This window comes from Cygnus olor, chromosome 2 (assembly GCF_009769625.2).
Source record: "Cygnus olor isolate bCygOlo1 chromosome 2, bCygOlo1.pri.v2, whole genome shotgun sequence".
NCBI classification, from domain to species: Eukaryota; Metazoa; Chordata; class Aves; order Anseriformes; family Anatidae; genus Cygnus; species Cygnus olor.
The window spans coordinates 156789769-156807377 of NC_049170.1; the positions used below are offsets into that span (position 1 = coordinate 156789769).

A 17609-nucleotide genomic window follows, 5' to 3' on the forward strand; every position below is an offset into this window, starting at 1 on the left:
AATGAAGTACCATATGCACAAAAACCCAAAGCAGGCTTCTAATGTCATCAGTATTTTAGGAGCCTCCTTAATAATTGTAATGGTAGACTTTAAAATGCACACAGGAGGAAAAGGCATATGTGGGAGCTCTCTACCCCTATTTACCCATCTGATAATATTAGACTTATTATAGAAACTAAGGCTACATTAGGGAAAATTAAGGCTTCAACCTTTTCTCGTGGAGCTAAAAGCACAGATTCGGTATCGGGATAACAGTCATTTGCCATCTGCCCTCAGCTGCTCCTCCTCTTCATCTTCCAAGGTCACAGTCTCTATATTATCTAGAGGTGATCTTTGACATCTCTAACTAATTTTGGAAGCTCCTATGTTAATAATAAGGGCATTAGAGGTACGGAGAAAAAAAAAATCAACTTCTGACGAGGCATTGTTTGGGACAGAATGGCTAAAAATGATCCCTTCTGTCAGAGAGGGCTGATCTCCAGATGTCACCGCAATATCCACTGCTGCTCGGAGATCTTCGATAAAGTAGGACTATACACTTGGGAGCCATATAGCACTCAGCCTACTAAGCATGCCTTGCTAACAGCTAATTTTATACTCCTCCCCTCCGACACATGACTTTGCTTTTCCAGATCAAACGAGTCCAAGGATCAATGCGATTTACATTTTGGTTGTCTGATGGATGTTATATACACCATAATCCGCTAATCACAATAACATTTCGTTCAGGACACCCAGAAAGATGTACGCACGCACCAATACGTGAAAATCTGCGCTATTTTCAATTTATGGCCTCAGGTTAACAGCCACTCACATACGACCAAAAGCAAGCCCACAAGCACTATTTTCTCTACTTCTGTTGACAGGTGGAAGTTTAAAATCAAAGAAGTCCTTTTCTTCAGGCTGCGCTCGACTAGTGAAGAAGGATTTAGGAACACAAGCATGTTTCACATTCCTGGCATACGGCCCTGCTAACAGAAAGCAGACGTTTGACACAACATTTGGAAGATACAGAAGCACAACCGTACAAACAGCAAGACCTGCAAGAACATCAGCGTAGTTACAAGGCTGTAAATCAACCGTTATAGGGAAAAAAAATGAGTACTTTATGAGGAATTGTGAATTTTGGCAATTTCAAGAAACCGACCCCTGTAAAGGGTACCTCGCTTATAATTACTTTTACAAGCTGTAAAGAGCAGACAGGTGATGTTCAGTTAGATTTATCTTTTCACTTTCTAAGCAGCTGCAATTCTTACATTTATTAGCATTCCGCCTTAGGGCACAGTTTTGTGTGTCAACCATTAACTCTTCTTGAAGGATTTTATTTTATTTCCAACAGGCTGCTAATATAAGGAACAACACAAGCCTTTCGTCGTATGTCCTTGACTCTCTACAAAGCTTTTACTATCAAAGTAATTTGCTTTAGGTCTCCCCTATTTTTATTACAGTATAAGAGATGCTGGTATTTAATTAGGTTAAAGAGTCTAATTCCCAGCCTGCACTTCAAATTATATCTCATGCACCAAAGCCTTATAAAACTTTAATCGTTATTATAGCAATTGTCCTGACTTAAAAATTTCTTACGTTTCCCCCAAAATGTTGGGGGACAGCATTATAAAAATGGTATTTTATTTGCATATATTTCTCTAGAATAAAATAAGAGAGAATTTTCATTTAAGGAAATTTCATTTAAGGAAATGTATTTTAATCGGTAACTTTACCTTCACAAATACTGCAGCAACAGAACAAAAAAATCCCATTGCCCACAAGAAACTGTCTCATTTTTCTTTGTAGTACAGAAGTTTTTGTTTTAAACCAGAAAACTACCAGCACTTTTCCTTTCTTTTTTTTGAAAGAAGGGATACCATTTCTTATGAAAACAAACCTGCACTGTAATTGCCAAGTGAAACAGAATTCAGCTCTGTCTCTCCAGGGCATCATGTAGCTGCCCTAACTTCGAGCTCACCCTCCTTCTGCTTGCAATTCCTCCTCTTGTGCATTACATAAAGTTTGCCTCATGTAAAAAAGCAAAACCAAAACCAGTCCTACGGTCTCCTTTCTCAGATAAATGGACACTTCCATGCCACGAGCTAAAAAAAGACAGCACAGAGAAAAAATGGACATTGATAAAAAAGACTTTTTCTTGTTCTTTAAGATCGAACCCCCCCCAAAAGTTACAAATCTTCTGTTGGAAGCACAGGGACGGCAATAACGGTACAGCTGATGCTCAAGAGCTGGTTACCCCCCACTCTCATCCAGATGCTTATTCCCTTTTCATCAAGGGATAAACCAGCTCCAATTACTGTGGCCTAACATGTTATTCAAGGATAAACGTGGGCAGGCTCTTGTCCCACAATCAAAGGCAGGCGGTTCAAGTAGCTTACGTCTGATTTTAATTATATGAATGTTTTAAAAATCTGTATTCTATCTTGATGTGAGACACGGTTTTCGGTCCTCATTCAGCTATTAAGCCTGTACCCTTTATTCCACCTCCCAGCAGCGTTATCACTGGACCAGAGGGAGAGGAAGACACTTGCAACGAATCCCAACCAACACTTTTTTTTTTTTAAAGGAAATTGAAATGCTCCAAAAAGAACAAGAAAAGTGTGAAGTATAATTTTCCTGACTTGAAAAAAATTCCAGTTTTTAATTCTCCTTTTATACTCTGTTTCATCTGAAGTCTTCTTTACAATCAGTACATAAAAAATCATAAAAAATAGTTGAATTTATCCTTTTGAGTTTTACAATACCAGTTAATAGAAAAAAATATTAGTGGTAAGAATTCATTTGCAGTAGTTTTCATTAGCAATCCTGCGTACTTGCTGTTTAAAGGGTTCGGGGTGGGTTTGGACTTCAGCCTGTTTCGGATTTGGGTATCCAACACGACAGGACACAACTGAAGACCTGCGCATAAAGCAAATACAGCATCTGCAGACTGCGTGGTCAACCTTAAAAATGGCATTTCCTAATTTTTGAAAACTTAAATCTCTCAATTCAAACACCACTGGGTGGGATGCGATTTGCCTGATTTGCCTGAAATTGCAAGCAGTTGGGTGCAAGGGAACGACACCGTCAATGCAACGTCACCAGCTAAATGTGCTTCTACTTCATGAAAGAGAAAGACCTCTGCAGACCTGTCCTCCGCTACCTTTGCTGCCTTCAGAACAGACCATCAAAAAAACAGAAAAAAAGAGAAAATTCAAGCACAAATCCGACCTGAGCATCACTCTCCAGCATCCCCAGACTCAGCCTGAAACGCAGATGCTTGTGCAAAAGCGCACGCTATCGATATTAGTATGACTAACTCTGACATTACCAACAAGTCGCAGCATTTCCCCCCCAACGTATTGATTTGAATCCTTTGCTGTACAGCTTGCAGAACAGGGGCACTCTTGTGAAAGGTCTCATTAAGTGCCCTGCTTTTATACTTCCAATTAGGACCGATTACGCCCACTGCAGCTGGCAAAGTGACTGCCACTGACTGCAAACGGCTCCGCTTGCAGGGTCTTGGTTTGTTCGACTCCTGGCAATAAAGAATAGGTAATGCAAATAAAGGTCACAGCATCCTCAGTATAGTCAAACGCAAGAAACAAAAAAGATTTCACATATGAAGTACAAGCTGAAAAACTTAAATGCTTGCATCAATTTATACAGGCACGCATCGAAGTGAATGGGAGTAGTCATGCATGTGGGGCTGCAAATGCGTGCCAGTTCGCAGTTCAACAGCCTGGTCACTGTGGTTTGGTTCAACTGTATGAATAAACTGCATCTTCTGACAGCAATTAAGGTAACATTCTGTCATCTTTACTAATGTTCTGGGCTTTTGTGAAAGATGGGGGATCACTTGAGGACTCGGTCTTGCCCAAAATTCCAGGTTTGCAATGATATCGCTGCTCTGCAGTTAAAACTCAAGAAAATAACTGCATGACTTCTAAAATCCATGGACTTTTCATAGGTGTCAGAAGCCACCAGCTTTATTTTCCTTCTCCATGACCTTTTTAGTTTGATCTTGTACATTTTTAATCAGCCAGACAACATGTGTTTAGATGTTATCAAGACAGTAACAGGTCCTCAGCCACGTCTCAAAAACAAAGATTTAGTCACGGGCAGCATCTGGTCCTCCAAATCTCTTTTTCTTCATTTAAAACTTGCATGGCAAGAACTTGTTCAACTTTTACATCCATTTGAATCTTAAAACTATTACTTTGGTTTTTATTTTTTCTTAATTCTCTAACTGGACCCTACATTCATTACGTTTAACGTAGTAAATTCTGTGCTGAAACCTCCTGATATCTGTGCACGCATATATAATTTATATGTGCTTTGTTCTTGCCTATGCACAACACGCTGTGTCTGATGACACAATGTCTGATTGTGAAGGGTGAGCTGTGGCTAGCAGAAAAAAATGCTAAAATGTAGTGGGAATGACAATTAGAGACAAAGTGAAGAATTCTTTCCACGTCCCTCCCCGGTTTAGATCTGTTTTATGCTGCAGTGTTTTTGCTCAAAACCTTTTCCTGCATTCTTTTCCTAAGTCAGTGGGGTTACCTTACCAGATAGAAGTAACTGTCCTGATTTAGCAAGAAGCCAAGTGAGAATTATGGAGCAAAACAGAGCCAGGGACAGAGTTTGATAGCTTTCAAAGTTACACACTTGATTTCCATGACAATAGAGACCCAAATACCTTGCAGGACCCCAGAAGGAAGAACAGTGACTTTTGAAGAACTGGATTTTGAAGTATCTCATGATAACATGAAGAAGAAAAGGGAAGAGAAAAAAAATTGTGTGCTATGCAGAGTAAGGAGACAAGAACCCCTGATTTTCATTTGGTAATTGGCAGAACTGAAATTCAGGGCATCATCAGATACATACAGCTGTCTGTCATCTTTGCATATCGGTTCCTGCACAGCTTCATACGCCTTCCTGTTATTTTCAGATATTTGTACCTGTTTATAATGATTTCTCCAAATTTAGTAAAAGCATCTTTGTTTACAAGTACCCCTCTGGCACTTTCAACTCCTTGCTTGAAAGAAACAGTCCTGTGAGGCACGCATGAGAAGCTGCAGGCTCGCGGTACCACTGTTTGCAACCGAAACAAATCTCTATGTACAAAGGAAAAAAAGTAAGTACACCACAAGGAATTGAAAAGACATAGCTGCTCCCCTTCCTAGGGATGAATTGTGTGATTAAAAAAAATAAAAAAGGCAAAACCAAACGTAACTGTGTGTTCTTATCCAGATTTGGGCTGTGACAGCCAGGTGAGTTTTGTCACGCTACAATAAAAGCCACCCGAAAGAGAAGGGGAGCAACCTGAGGGAGTTCTCCTGAACTCTTCCCACCTGTTGAGCAGGCGAACGATGGAGTTCAGGGAACGATCCTGAAGCTCATCACCCACTTTTGCATCATGGAAAACAAAACCAACATATGTTTAAAGCCAGTATGAAGAAAGTCACTTGCTGCTAAAGTAAAAAGGAACATGATTTTGTTGCTTCTGCAAGAACCCCTGGCAATACACAAAAGTCACTGATATCCAAGCATATCACACAGACTGGTTAAACTGGAATGCTACGTCCAGATAAGCACTGCATAAGAATTACTGCCTTCTCAGATGTCAACTCCAGCATATATCAATTTTGTTACACATTAAAAAAAAATTACAGGTCATTCACCTAAGGCAGTAACATATGTGCGTACAATAAAGCGTAACAGATGTTTAAGAAATTAATGCCAATTAGTGACAATTCCCTATACTGACTTAAGATGAAGGATTGGACAAAGGGGCTGATTATATTTTCCTCTTTCTAGAAACTTGAAGAGAAAAATTAATCAGAATTACCGTTTCCTAGTTCCTCATCTGCAAACATAAGAGGATTCTGCCTATTCACAAGGGCAGGACAGTTCCATGGTTTGCCCCAGCTCCAGATATATCCTAATTTTAGGTGATGTTGCTCAAGAATGATGGCTTGTCCCAAGCAACCGACCTAAGATTGGGATATTTCTGAACCTGGCAGATACCCCATTCTCCTGCCTCTCAGTCCTACCTTATTCTGTCTCTATTACGACATAATGTCTCATAAGGAGTCTCATAAAATGACACCTCTTAAATGATTTAGATTAAAACTGATCTTCCATATAGTAGTATAAACTATTGTTTAGAAGTATAACATAGGAACGTATCTAGTTCACAAAAATGCCACCATTAATAACAGAAATTGTTAAGCACTGGCAGTATTTCAGTGTATGAAGACAGACATCACACCACCCAGAAACTGGAAAAGACACATCTAATGTAGTAAATCAGTAACTTTACATTTGAATTTTCAGAGAAGAACAGATTCTTAAAGTTAGGGCATACTATTACATTCAAGTCCAAATTCCTCTAAAAAATATCCCCACAGAAGTTTTACTCTGAGCTTCTCAGTCTAAAAGCAGATTAAAAATATTTAACAGTATAAAATGAAGATTTAGAGACTTAATTTATAGAAGTTTTACTATTATGCAGTTTTACTAATCAAGAATACAGACTGTAAAAGGATACTCAAATCAAGAAAAAAAAATGTGATGGAAAAAAACATTCTACGGTTGTAGTAAAATTACCTGCTTATTTACACTTGCAGAAAAATAAAGAAACTTGGCAATTTAATAAAGTGGTAAAAATAGAAAGCCATCTGAACAACAGTACATTTAATCTGAGTTAAGACAACACCTGCAGAATAACCAGAAAATATTCCTCATCTCTTCAAAGAGGGAAAGATGCCATTGTTGGTTCCTTCTGATTTATATATAAAACCTTAGATTTTTACCAATTTATGTTTCTGCAACAATACATTATCCACGTACACAACGCAAGAATTTCCCAAACTGATGCCAGCAAAATAGAAAGTAGCAGAACTAAACGTACCTGCTGATAGAAAAAATTTAAAGTCGGTTTGTCCTCAGTGAACTGGTTTAGAAATCCTTTTGGCAAATACCGAATTCGCAGTTCATACCTGAAAAGCAAGAGAGAGTTGAACTGGTGAGATGAGCAATCATCAGGAGTTCCTCACAATTAAAGACAGTCTTCAAAGGTTGTGCAAAACGAAGATAAAATCAAAATAAACTAAGGGAAATTGTCTCTTTTGACCACTCAGAAAACTAAACCAAAGGCACTCAGTACCCAACATTTTGTAAGGACCCTTCTACGGGACCTTTGTATGGAAGCAAACCTAAAACCCTGGTGCCTTGCCTTCCCAAAGCTTCAGGGGGGACTAAAGCATCAGGACTCAGTGGAAACATGATCAGGACCAGATCCATGGGAAGGGTGAACCCAGAGAGGTGATGACAGCAGGTCACCAGCCGTAACCAATGGCACAACCCCTACAAGAGAATTTCTCTCTGGTTATCAGCAGCGTGATTCTCCACGCACAGACCCCACATCCTACAGACAAAACAAGGGCGTGCTGAGGGAAAACGGCTCAGCTCTTTCTCGGATCCAGTGCTGCAATATTCACCTCTGAATTGTGCCACAGGTTTTGAAGGGATTTACCTGGAAAAAGGTTTCCTGCTTGGTACTTCATCATTAAGATGCAGCAAAAGTGGAATGAAGTGGTTTGCAACATGGCAGTCATGTACAAGCTAACAGTGCATAATGGGTGACATTCAGATTTCCCCTTGATTCGCGATATACCAAATTTCTATCCCTTCTCAAAGCCTCAACTTCTATTTCTAAATCCTAAATTTAGCATTATTGCTCGTCCTGAGGCAAGAGCTAATGATGTTTGACACATACTGCATTCCTGCCATGAAACCCTGACAATAAACGTACTCGTCCCTGTAGGGCAAGCATCCCTCTACTTTCTTTTAGGCAAGTAATTGGGATGCCCATGACCAGGGTTTATATGGGGCTACAAGGAGTCCCACACAACAGACTGCAATGAGAAGCTGCAGGGTTCTTCTTTGCTTTGCAATCACTGGAAATACCTTGTCTGGTTAGAAGTCAAACTAAGGAAAATATTTAGAAACTGGAAACACGCACACACTGGATACAAACGAGGAATATTTAGAATGAAGGGTTTTCCACAGCACAGCAAGTCGTCTTGTGCATGGAAAACAATCTTCAGGCCATAGGATATAAAAGAGATGGAGGACACCACCAGGCAGAAGTCAGAGAAAGACTCAAAAGTCACATTTAATGAGTCATTTTTTGAGAGTTTGTCCATTTCATGATACATAGAGGATACCTAGCTATTCACTGAAATTTTAACTATAAGGCAAATTGTACCTCTGGGTGTTTAAGTGCCATGTAGAGAAGGCAGCAGGCACACACGACCCAGAAGCAGAAAAGCGGAGCGCTCCCAATCACCACCTCAAATTCATCACCCTCTATCCGCTCAAATTCATCACTGAACACCACTGCAGAGATTGAAATGGAACAAATCTATAAAAAAAAGACCCATTTGCACCTTTTTCTTTGTTCTGTAACCCAGTATGACTTAGTTGTCCTTCTACATTTTAATATCAACACCACTGTGCTCTGAAAGCCATCCTTATTGTTCCTCCTCGTTTCTCAGGTGCACTTTCTCCTCCTATTCTCAGCGCTTGCTTTTGCTGTTTCTGAGCTCCTCTCCTCGGCATCGCCTCCCAAGCCTCATTACAGGAGGCAAGAAGCAGGAAAAGAGCATTCAAAAGGGAAGATCCAGCCTCCGAAAAAAGGAAAGTGGAGTGACCTGATACCTGAATGCAGCAGGGTTATCCACATTGCACAACTTCCTGGTTAATTAAAAGCAGCTTCATTATGCTCATTCCTTTCACCCCTAAAGCACTCTGACAGCCTTTCCCATTGAGGCTGAATTTAAGCAGATCGCTGGATGTTATTACAAAGTCCGCTACCTATTTTACTACTGTTAGGATTATTTCGTACTAGGGACTTGCAAATACGTAGCGAAGGCTGATGTGCAACTCGTGGGTATTTGCTTTGCATAAAAGAATAGAAATATCAAACCAAAAAAAAAAAAAAAAAAAAGCAAAATCAGCTAAAGAAAATTCAGTATCTTCCAAACAGAGGTCACTTGTCGTGGGTACAAACCTACGAATGGAGCAGGGCCACGTGTGAAGAGGAAGGATCCATCCTACTCTCTTTTCAACTGGCAAAAAATTCAAATGAACTTCCCCCACGTCAAGCCCGTTTTGCTTGTGACGGTAATCCGTATGTGATCTCCCTGGGTTTATACCTTGCCCCATGAGCTTTTTCATCCTATTTTTCTTCCCCTGCTCTGTTGAGAGCACTAACATCAGCCCACCACTGGGATGTCTTCTGCCACAAGAGCCTCACCAAGGGGACCTTCTACATCCTGGAAGCATTAGGATTCAACATGTGCGTTTCAGACATCTTATTTAATGACAGATTCTGAAGATGGCGTTGAATTTTCACACCACATAAATGAAAAGAACCCTTTATTTGGTCTTCCAAAGTACAAAGAACAAACACTGGCTAAACACCGTTGGTCACCCTACACCTCTTCTCCTATTTTTCAGTCCTGCAAGCAGAAATCAGACGTCACTCAGGCCTGAAGAGATGGATACGCAACTTACCTCAAACCTCCAAGATTCAGCCACCCTTGTAAAGAGATAAGACAATACAGGAAAAGCAGCATTTCCTATTTACAGAGACCTGCCTGCTTCACTGAGGAGCCATGAAACGTATTGCTTTTTGCAATAGGATCTCACAAGAAAATCGAGCAAAGTAAAAAAACTGGGCTGGGATAGCAGTAGTGACCTTCATTACCTATTTATAAACCAATCTCTAACTACACTTACGGGAACGAAGAACCTGATTTCCAAAGGCCAGCTCAAGGATGGGCTTGATTTTCAATATCCTGTAAATTTACTCTTTGAAACACAGCCAGCTGAAGAGGATGCCAGGTCCCTTCTCACTAAACCGATCTGCTCGCTGAGCCAGTCAGCCAGTTAATGTTCACCTCCCTTAAGTTCACTAAAAACACTACCAGAAGGCTTGTGTGGAAGCTATCAAAACTTACAGCATAGGACTGCTAAACTCTGGGGCTTCCTTTGGGGTCTTTTACCTATTAGAGACGAAGCACGAGCGATTTTACCCACACACCTACGGAACTGGAAGAGCCCTACCCCAGGAGGAACACACCTGTTCCAAGAGATACCATTTGTTACATGAACCTTTTTTGATTTTCCCCTTTTTGGGACAAAAAAGGCCAGCAAATGGAACAGTGCTTTGGCACGTACCATTTGTAAGAGACAGGAAGGATTGCTGCTGTGTTTGCTGAGTCTGATCAAAAATGATCAGGGCTGATGCTGTGGTTTAAGAGTCCTGCATCCTGGTAATCCTACTTCACCTCGCTGTACAAGGATAAAAATGACAGTTAAGGGAGGAAGCTTCTTTCATCTCTTACCCTCATGCCCTTTGCAACATCGAATCATTAAAATAATACTACAAGTGAAGGGGAATTTCTTCATTAAAAAGTGAGTTTAATGCACGCCCAGGTCTGCCTTGCTGGCATAAACACGGAGAGGAAACCTGAAGCAAATAAATCAAAGACACTCCGGTCTTTATTGCCTTCCCATAAAAGAGCACTGGGATTTTGTTTGTATTCCTCTTGTCATCTGGGATCGTCTTGCACACGCAGGTGTACAGGGCTTCACACAACCAAACGCTTAATGAAGAATTAACAATTTATGCTAGGCTAAGATAAACCTACCAGCAGCAGTGTTGGTGGAATTCAGTAATGAACAAAACTCTCAGGCTGCATCTGGACGACCACAGTTATTCTAAAGCAACTGCATGAAATCATGCCCAAATTTTACAAATGCTTCTGTAGAGCTAAACCTTGGACATCTCCGAGATAAGGCGGTATTGCCCAAACTGACATAAAGCAGACTCCAGAATATTTATTTCCCAAAAAGTTATCACAAACAAATAAGCACGCGGTTCCAATAATTATAACGCTGAAGACTTTTTGGCACCAGGACTGAGATACATTTGGAATTTTCTGATGCTAGGAGGAGTTATCTTCATTTCCAGAGATTAAAACAAAAGGGAAAAGGATATTTTGTCTGATACAGTTAGCTAGCACGAATATTCCTAAAGTGAAGGTGCAGTTAATACACAGCTTCTATCTGAATTTTAGTGCCAATCTTTGTAGGAAAAACTGAAGTATCAGGTCTCTACTGATTATTTTTTTTAACCACAAGATAGCTCAACATTTGCTATCTCGTGCAAAATACAAACCTTTTTTTAGCAGCTAGGAGAAGTCAAAGGAGTATGTAAAGGCAAACATGAGGGTGGGGAAAAAAAAAAAGACTTGCAGTAAGCAATGATTTCCTGCTCATCTTTTGCCACGTAATTGAGGTTATCCCTGGCAGTCTGGCAAAGCTAAATTGTGTGTGCTCCTGCAGCTGAGCTGCTTGCCATAGGAAGAGGGAAGAGAATTTGAAATGACAGAATTTTGGGCGACCTCGTTGCCCTGATGTCCACTGTTATTTACTCTTCCTAAGCTCTATCTACAGCTGTGTCATCTGAGCCGGAGCCACAGCCCTGTTGTTCCCCATCACTAACCCATCCTCTGCAGGACTATAAACAGTGCAGGACGAGACAAAAGATGCCTACACGGGAGATGGATTTTATTCTGGAAAACTTGCGTACGTCCTACTGACAAACAGTACAACTTCTAATATCTGGATCAGTCCAGGAGAACATCTGAGATCTTATTTCTGAGCAATGAATATACAGCCCTTTAAATTTAGATAATTAAAAAAAAATCACACGAGAGGCAGTTATTTGGTTATTAACACTATAGAAAGCTTTTCATTTAAGACCTATCCCAAGACTTCTCTCCCTTAACTAATCTAAATATTTTTACAAGTACTGTCATATGATCTTAAACACTCTGGTTTATGGTATTACAAATATGACAGCAACGTTTTGATTATGCACAGCAAATCTCCACAGGTTTCAAAGGTATGTCAGCTGCATGTATTCGATGAAACATAAAATGACTCCCTGGAAAGGTATTGAATAATTTACGTCTTATCATAGCTCTTTCATGAGTATTTTATCCAATTCCCTTCCACAAGCTTCAAAACAATCATTTACCTTTGCTTTGAAAACTGATTAACTCTGTTCTGCAACGTGTACCACGTGAGTTGCACCACGTAATAAAAATGGAGCTGGCACTTGTACACTATTTAAGAAATTTCAAACAGCATAAATAATTCACATCTTACACGCAGCGTGACTATCAGGGAAGGGATTCAGGAATCCCTTACTTCCCAAGCTGTGATTTCACAGTATTATCAACGAAAAATTTATTGTGCGGTAAAGAAGGATAAATATTGATGCATGTCCCAGAAACAATGAAATGTAACGTGCATAGAAGAGAACATGCTACGTTTCTGACACCCAAAGTTTTAAACATTTCTGATTTATTTGATATATGGAAGACAGGACACTAAAGAGAATTTATAAACTGTGACATCTGCTGGTATATGACGCTAATTCCATTTGCAAGAAATTAAATATAGACTATTTACGACAATTCTGCAGAAGACAATAATTGCAGCCTTCAAAATAACAGCAAGTTTTGCACAAATCGTGGTTATAAACATAAAACATGGAGAAAAACATGCACAAGACCCCTGCAATAACCTAGTAAATGCCAATATTTTATATATTTTTTTTATTTATGTATCAAGATCTCTCCTTTTCTATTTTAGAGATATGCTTACATCACAGATAACACTTGTACTAAAACTTTAAGGATGACAAAACGTGAGATGGGGCTCACGAGATGTATCACAAGTTTTGCAGACTTTCAGGACGGATGTCTGAGATTTCTGCTCCTATTTTACGCCTCCTCTAAATCCCAGGTTAGACCTATCTGTTCTCTGTTTGCAGGAAACCCCTTCCAACAACAAAAACCATTCTTTACCACTTACAGATTTATATGTGAAAAGTATTTTATCCTGTTCCACCAGAAGAGGATCGTCCTTAATAAAGCACATTATAGAGCCGACTTTTATGACAAGGCAAACACTCATAGGACTTGATTTTGACACTAAACAGATTTATGGCCTTACTTCCATTCTTCTGGAGGGTGAGCTAGTTCAAATTTCTCTCTCACGTTGGACACCCCCATGTCCAGGTGTAGCCAGTGAACCTCCTCAGACTGCAGATGGCTGAGCCGCAACCCGTAGCAGGCCACGTTTTTCACTTTGTGACTGTCCACAATCTTCTGAATTATGCCCTGAAACAGAGAAACATACACTCCTTACAAGCTGTAACATGCAAAACAAATATATATTTTAAAAAATCCTACAGTAAGGCTTTAAAATGTAACCATGTCATACACTATACAAAATACTAAGCAATATATAAATTAGATACCATCTTTATTAAAAACAGTAAACATTTTAAGCTCCTGTTTTAGATAAAACATTTACAGTTTCTGAAACTTTACTGGCATAGTTTCAGAAATCACTGCATAAAAAGGTTTCTGTGAATCTTATCAGAATTAAGCCACAGTTCCCTCTATGTAAAATAAAATAACAAAAACCAAACTATAAAAAGCAGATTTGTGGATGAAAGTGAAATTTATTTGTCCAAGAAAAAACATCATCAGCCTTTAAAAAATCTGTCTACTTCTGGAAAATGACGTTAGATTTTCACACTGCTTAGTGCCTGAGCAGGCAGGATTTAGCAGGTCACAGCCCCTTGATTTCGCTGCCCCCCGCTCACTTTGTTCCTGAGCTTCAGCACAGATCTCATACAAAATGAGGGAACTGACAATTACTGAAGACTCTCAAACAAAATAAACACGCTACTTGTTGGTCCCGAGGTAACCTTCCGAATTTGAGGATCTCCTGCCAGAGAAAGGACCCGTGCAAAAAGCACCCAACAGATTGCCTCTTTCCTTCCCAAATGAAAGGTTTGACACGCGGTAACTAAAATTCAAACGTGTTAACAGAGCATGGATTTGCAACCTCTCAAGTGCCGTGTGCCGGGCTGTCCTGCTCTTAGCCAGATTAGAAAGTCAGCAGGAGACCAAAGTGGCTGCCTCGCAGCCTGCTGGAAGGTAAAACGTGTCCCTGCCAGGCAGCAGAGCCCTGCCAGGGCTGAGTTCCCAGCTCAGCAGGAGCACGGGCTATCGCTGCTCCCAGGCGCTGCTTTCAGGAAATCATCGTCCTCTGCTGCTGACCCTGTAATGAGCCGGATGCATCCTACTGAAAACGCTCGTGTGTGCGTGCGTGTATGCGCAAACACGCAGGTACAGACACAAGCTGCTGAGTCTTGCACAGAATTTCATCAACATGTAGGCAACAGGAAGTCTTGCAGGAGCCAGATGCGAGCTGTTGGAGCTGCTTAAGCAAAAGTTTGCTACACCATGGCATTGTTTTCCCAAAGTTATGAGTTTATATCCCAAATAAATCGTTTAAGACCTCGATTCTGCAAATTAAGCATGCAGAAAACAGCAAAAAATATTAAAGTACTCTATCTGAACGGAGGGGGAAGTTGCTACGTGTAGGAGTGGAATCATGCTTTCGGTGAGCGTGCTCGCACATCTTATCAAATTGCACCCTTGGAAAGATCTTCCTACAGCAACAGAGTGCACAGTGAAATGCAAAATTAAACTGTTTAAAGCCTACAAGAAGGAAAGAAACTGTGTTAAGTTTAGAGTGAGTTAGAAGCAGTGTCACGAGCCCAGCACCCTTTCTCCAGCAGCAGCAGCACCCTCAGCATCCTCCTCGGTACCAGCGGTGCCTCCAAACCCCGGTCTTCCTGGCCAGGAGCTGCCAAATCCTCACCGCCGAGTGGATTACGAGGCCGATGCTTGCAGAAGGATGGACACAAACTGCGAAGTATGTGAGATGCTTGTGGAGAACTTTATCCTATGGGAAGGATGCTTCAGAACATGCTGGGCAAGTCAAGCTCTCGGAGCGGCCGCTACCTGCTGGCAGCACCACGCCGACAAAGCAGCAGGAGCTGAGTCCAGCAGCCAGGAGCCAACCTGCTGGGACAAACGTCCAACACAAACGAAAATGATCTCCCTACAGGCTGGTAAAACCAACGAAGGAAGAACCACAGCGGCCAGGGCTGGATGCCCAGGGAAGAGGCAACACCAGACAAGCACATAGATGCTGCCCAAAGCACTCTGCCAGCCTCTGACTATTTTTATCCCGAGGATTTCCTGAGCCAAGCCTTGTGTCATTCATCAGCCTTCAATGAGACTCTTCCAATTCCTTGTCCAGTCTCCCCTTAAGGCTGCTAACTTCCTCCACCCTTCACCAACCGGCTGCAAAGATCTATTACCCAGACAGCGGACGGGTTTAGAGCTGAATTAAAGGTACTGACCACAGGGTACAAAACGGTTAAGTTTGTTTCTTGCCTCTATTTATGGGTCTTTGTGTAAGGGAGCAAATACTGCAGAAGAGTTGCCAGTATCCAGGGAAACACACAACAACCCAGCACCCTCAGAAGTGACAAAGAGAGGAACTTGTAATTTAACCTCTTCTTCACCCAGAGGACTGTCTCTGCTTAGTCAGTGAAGCCTAATATTTTGGCAGGCGTGCTTTCCCCTGAAGGGCACACCGCCAGCTTTTCCATACGCGTGCAGCCAGAAGAGATTCATTCATTTTCCTCGCTTACTGAACGCTGCGTGAATAAAGGATGTAGCACGCAGGGTTTGGTTCTGGAAAGCCAACCCTTCCCACGTCTCTGGATGCTGTCAGTTCATGGTGAAAATGGGCGTGCATGTTCTTAACAGACAGCTATACTGCTGTATATATAAGAAATGACTTCATAAAGAAAAAAAAAATCATTTTTCTATGACCACGAACAACCAAGAACGCTGATGCGTAAGGCAGCTGAAACCATGAGCATCTCAGGAAAGAATCAGCCTGGACATTTAAGAGCCTCTAATTTTCAGGCTGAGATTTCAAAAGGAGCGAGGAAGCCAGCTATCTTCATTCCTATCAAAAGCAGGTGAGATTTTCAAACCTCTATTCCTTTTACATTATCATTAAGGTTGGACAATTCTAAACCTATCACTGAATCAATATAAAAACACACATAGATTTTTATTATTTATTTCAGGAGGGCACAATAACCCCTCTGGAGAAGCAGTTAGTTCCACACTACAAAAGTAAATAGCAAGAGACCACATTGCAACTCAAGAAAAAGTTGACGACTGAATGCTAAGGAGATGGCAGTATTGGTGCAAAGGGGTCAAGTGTTTGAAAATATAAGCTAGGAACTGCAATGTATACCCAGAAAGGAAGAAGTGATGCTTTATGTGCAACAAACACGCAGGTTTCTTCTTCTTTTTGGTTTAGGAAATCCCAGAGAGCTCATTCTGCCACAGCCAGAATCAAAAAGCAGAAGTAAGGCAACATGGTGGTCAAGCTGCTTAAAGTGCCTACGGCCAGTCAGCAGGGGAAACCTCTCAAGTAAAACATCCATTTGCTTATTTACTTCTTTATTAACGTATCGGGGAAGGTGAATTTGAACCATGTAGAGTTTCAAACACCACGTCGAGCCTCCTCGGGTCATGGGCAGCCTCCCCAGGCCGGGCGGAGGTGCTGGGGTGCCAAACAAAGCTGCTGCCATCGCTGCAGGACGGGTGACGGCTTCTCTGCCTTGCCAGAAGCACGCCTGGTGTTCTTCGCAGGACCGGACCAGAATGCTTAATCAGCAGTTCCCAGACAAATAATTTAACTGCTTGAGCACCGCACAATAGGGACTGAACACCCCGCTGGGCTATGTTCCAACAGTCTTTGAAGTGGAAGCACTGCCAAAGAAATCTGAAGTCTCTCCAGGCTTGACAGCTTTTTAGCTCAGGAAGCTCCTCAGGTGCCTTCTTGAGTGAAAAAACAAACGGGTAAGGAAAACCAAAAGTTTCAACCTTGATAACGAACTTACTGCCCCAAACCCATCCCAGCTAGAAATGCCGGTGGGAGAGCTGCACCCCAGCAGACACCCACATCTAAATAGGATTTTATCTGGGTGTAAGCAGGGTACCTGCATGGACATAACCTCCTGACAGAAATTTTCACCTGTCTGTTGTCACTCTCATCTAAACACGGGACAACCGCAATGAAGTCACACGACCGAACGCAAGCTGAATGCTGTTTACTGTAATCGCATCGCCTTTAATTAGGTTTGCGGAGCTGACATTTACATCCCAAACAAAAAATAGGCTGGTACAGCTGAGCAGAAGAGAATGGGAAGCCCTTAGAGGAATTTCCTACCAATAATAGTTGATAGGTCACCTCTTCCTTACCTTTAGCCCAGAGGGGAGGCAAAAAAAGCTCTTCCTACAGCTAGCAAACTGGGCAGCACTAAGGTTTATTCCTCCTTTATTTATTCAAAGAACCCTCGTATTCAACACAGCTAACTCGCAAAACGGATTCATATTTGTCCTCTGTTAGAAGGAAAAAGTGTCCAAAAATAGAATTTACAATACAGTATAGTTAGGAAGCTGTTGAAAAATTCAAGACAGGCCAGAGGAAGGCTGAACGGCACAGGATGATAACCTCGGCTCTTGCGGTATGCATCAATATCATCCTGTGCTCCTGCAAATGAGTGAAAATGAATTGCTTGCTTG

At 41.3% G+C, this 17609-nt stretch overlaps 1 protein-coding gene across 12 annotated transcripts in view; it reads right to left on the reverse strand.

The window, feature by feature from the left end:
• PTK2 (protein tyrosine kinase 2) overlaps positions 1 to 17609 on the reverse strand; it is a 203894-nt gene that overhangs the window by 93077 nt on the left and 93208 nt on the right. For all 12 annotated transcript variants that reach the window (XM_040547367.1, XM_040547366.1, XM_040547365.1 and 9 more), the window contains 2 exons: positions 13087 to 13253; positions 6902 to 6989 (listed from right to left, as the gene is read on the reverse strand). In XM_040547367.1, coding sequence (XP_040403301.1) covers positions 6902 to 6989; positions 13087 to 13253 — 255 coding nt within the window. The remainder of the gene's footprint in view (positions 1 to 6901; positions 6990 to 13086; positions 13254 to 17609) is intronic.